The sequence below is a fragment of the Manacus vitellinus genome, unplaced genomic scaffold, assembly GCF_001715985.3.
Source record: "Manacus vitellinus isolate BGI_N305 unplaced genomic scaffold, ASM171598v3 scaffold_165_pilon, whole genome shotgun sequence".
In the NCBI taxonomy this organism is placed as follows: Eukaryota; Metazoa; Chordata; class Aves; order Passeriformes; family Pipridae; genus Manacus; species Manacus vitellinus.
In genome coordinates this window covers 48,452-51,275 of record NW_021939163.1, presented here as the reverse complement: position 1 = coordinate 51,275, position 2,824 = coordinate 48,452, and the positions used below count along the sequence as shown (strand labels likewise).

The window sequence follows — 2,824 nt, the reverse complement described above, 5'->3', positions numbered from 1 at the left end:
ACATCCCCGGCTGTTCCCCCGACCTGGGGGGGTGGTCCAGTGCAACATCAGTGGGTCCCAATGCCCCCCCCGAGCTCCCCAGTGCCCCCCAATATCATCCCAGTGCCCCCATCCCAGTATCTGCAGTGCTCCCTCAGTTCTTTTCCCATCCATGGGGGGTTCTTGTGCCACCTCAGTGTGTCCCCAAGGGTGCCCCCGTGCCCCTCCCAGGACCCTCCAGTGCCCCATCCCCGGTGTCCCCATCCCGTGGTGTCCCTTTGGTGTCCCCATGGTATTCCCAAGGTGTCCCAGGGTGTCCCCAGGGCACCCCCATCCCATAGATGTCCCTGTGATGTCCCCCTGGTGTCCTCATGGTGTCCGCATGCTGTCCCTGCAGAGGTGCCCGCAGTGACACCACGGTTGGCCACCCGCACCTCGACATCCCTGCGTGTCACCTGGCCCCGGCCCTCCCCCCCTCCCGATGGCTACCGGGTGACACTTGTTCCCCTGGTGAGTGGGGACACAGGGAGGACATGGCAGGGGACATGAGGTGGACATGGGGGCCAGGGATGTGGGGAAGGGGGACAGGGACATTGGAAGGGTGAGACCCCCACACCACCTATGTGACTGCAGTGGGCTGGCCCAAATGTGTCCCCTACATGTCCCCTACATGTACCCATGATGTCCCCAATGTGTCCCCCCATGCTGTTCCCTGCATGTCCCCAACATATCCCAAATGAGTCCCTCCGGTGTGTCCCCTTCTGGTGTCCCCAGTGTGTTCCAAACACGTACCCAAGACATCCCCCCAACGTGTCTCCAACATGACCTCAGTGTGTCCCCGTGGTGTCCCCAGTGTGTCCCCAACACCTCCCCAATGTGTCCCCATGTCCGCAGTGTCCCTGCAATGTGTCCCCCCCGTGGTGTCCCCTGCATGTCCCACACATGTCCCCAGTGTGACCCCTAGTGTGTCCCCAGTATCCCCCCAAGGTGTCTGCCTTGTCCCCTAACACTGTCCCCATCCCCAGGATGACCCCATGGCCATGACGACACATGAGCTGCCTGGCTCTGCTGTGGCCTTCTCGGTGACAGGGCTGTCCCCAGGCCGCCCCTTTGAGCTGCTGGTCCAGGCCCGGCGGGGGCCTCACCTGGGGGCAGCAGGAGTGCTGCGCCTGCGCACAGGTGGGGACAGGGGGGTGGGGATGGGGGTGGCACGGGGACAGGATGGGAGGGCTGGGGTCCCTAGCGCCTGCCACGCGAGCTGGGAGGCACCTGGGACAACTGGGACACTGCAGGGACAAGGGTGGGGGGGACAGAGACGGGGTTGGGGACACTGTGGGGACAGGGATGGGAGTGGGGATGGAGGGACAGACGTGGGGACAGAGGGTGGCATGGGGACAGGGTGGGGACAGGGATGGCACGGTGTCACAGTCAAGGAGACAGGGATGGGAACAGCCCAGACGTGTGGTCAGAGATGGCACGGGGGGGGAGATGGGACAGCAGTGAGGACAGTGGCATGGGACAGGGGTGGGATGGCAAAAGAATGGGGTTGGGGATAGCGATGGTATGGCCATGGGGATGGGGATAGGGATAGGGACAGGGATGGCAGGGGGACAAGGAAGGGGGTGGCATGGGTATGGAGACAGCAGTGACAGAGACATGGGGACAGGGGTGGCACAGTGATGGGGACAGGGATGGGAATGGCACAGGCACAGGGACAGGGATGACACAGCGTTGGGGACAATAGTGGAATAGGGATGGCACAGGAAGGGGGACAGTGATGGAATAATCATGGGTTTGGGGACAGCGTGGGATAGCATGAACACAGGGACAGGGATGGGGACAGGGTTAGGGACACACATAGGGAGAGCATGGAGATGGGGACAGGGAGGGGGATGGCCCAGGGATGGGGACAGCATTGGGACTGGGGACTCGGACAGAGCTGGGGCAGGAGTGTCCCCACTGGGGACTCTTGGGACAGGTCAGTGACCCCAGTCCCCTTTGCTCCACAGCACTTGTCCTGGCTGTGCCCCCCCATGAGGGGTCCCCAGGGTCCCCTCAGGGCTCCCTGGGGTCCCCAGCAGTGGCACCGTCAGCCCGAGGGTCCCCAGGGTCACTGGGGTCCCCAGGGTCACCAGCATCGCCTGCATCACCAGATGTGTCCTTGGGTTCACATGGGTCTTTGGGGTCACCAGCATCCCCCCGGGTTCCGGCATCCCCCGTAGGTCAAGGGTCCCTGGGATCCCCGGCGCCCCCAAGGTCACCAGTGTCACCAGAATCACCAGTGTCACCAGAATCTCCAGGGTCACTAGTGTCTCCAGAATTCCCAAGGTCCCCAGTGTCACCAGACTTCCCAGTGTGGCCAGCATCCCCAGAACCCCCAAGCTTCCCAGAGTCACCAGTGACCCCAGTGTCCCCAAGGTCACCTCCAACCCCACAGTCTCTGGGGTCTCCAGTGCCCCCAAAGTCCCCATTATCTTCAGAGTTCCCAGAATCCCCGTGGTCCCAGCTGTCCCCATGGTCCCCGCTGTCCCCGGGTATCCCCTCCCTGCAGGAACTGGTGGCTCGGCTGTCCCCGTACAGTGGGTCCCTGCTCCAGCGCCTTGAGAGCCACCTTCGGGCCACCAACTTCCCACTCCGGGGCAACCAGACAGTGCCAGCAGTGGCCCGCGCCATCCTGGAATATGTCCTGCGCCGGCACATGGCCCTCGGGAAGGGACAGGGACCCCCCTCCAAACCCCGAGGGGACGGAACACTCCTGGGGACCACAGGTGGGTGACACACTGGGAACAGGACGGGGGGACACTGGGAAGGAATGTCCTGGGGAAGGGGATGGGGGGAAGGGACA

General features: G+C 63.7%; 1 protein-coding gene across 1 annotated transcript in view; it reads left to right on the top strand.

Annotated features, from left to right (window-relative positions):
• The window catches only part of LOC103760501 (tenascin-X-like), a 37,365-nt gene that overhangs the window by 13,316 nt on the left and 21,225 nt on the right, over positions 1–2,824 (top strand). The window contains 4 exon segments of the mRNA XM_029958652.1: positions 377–489; positions 1,005–1,158; positions 2,133–2,386; positions 2,486–2,747. Of these exon segments, the coding sequence (XP_029814512.1) occupies positions 377–489; positions 1,005–1,158; positions 2,133–2,386; positions 2,486–2,747 (783 nt within the window).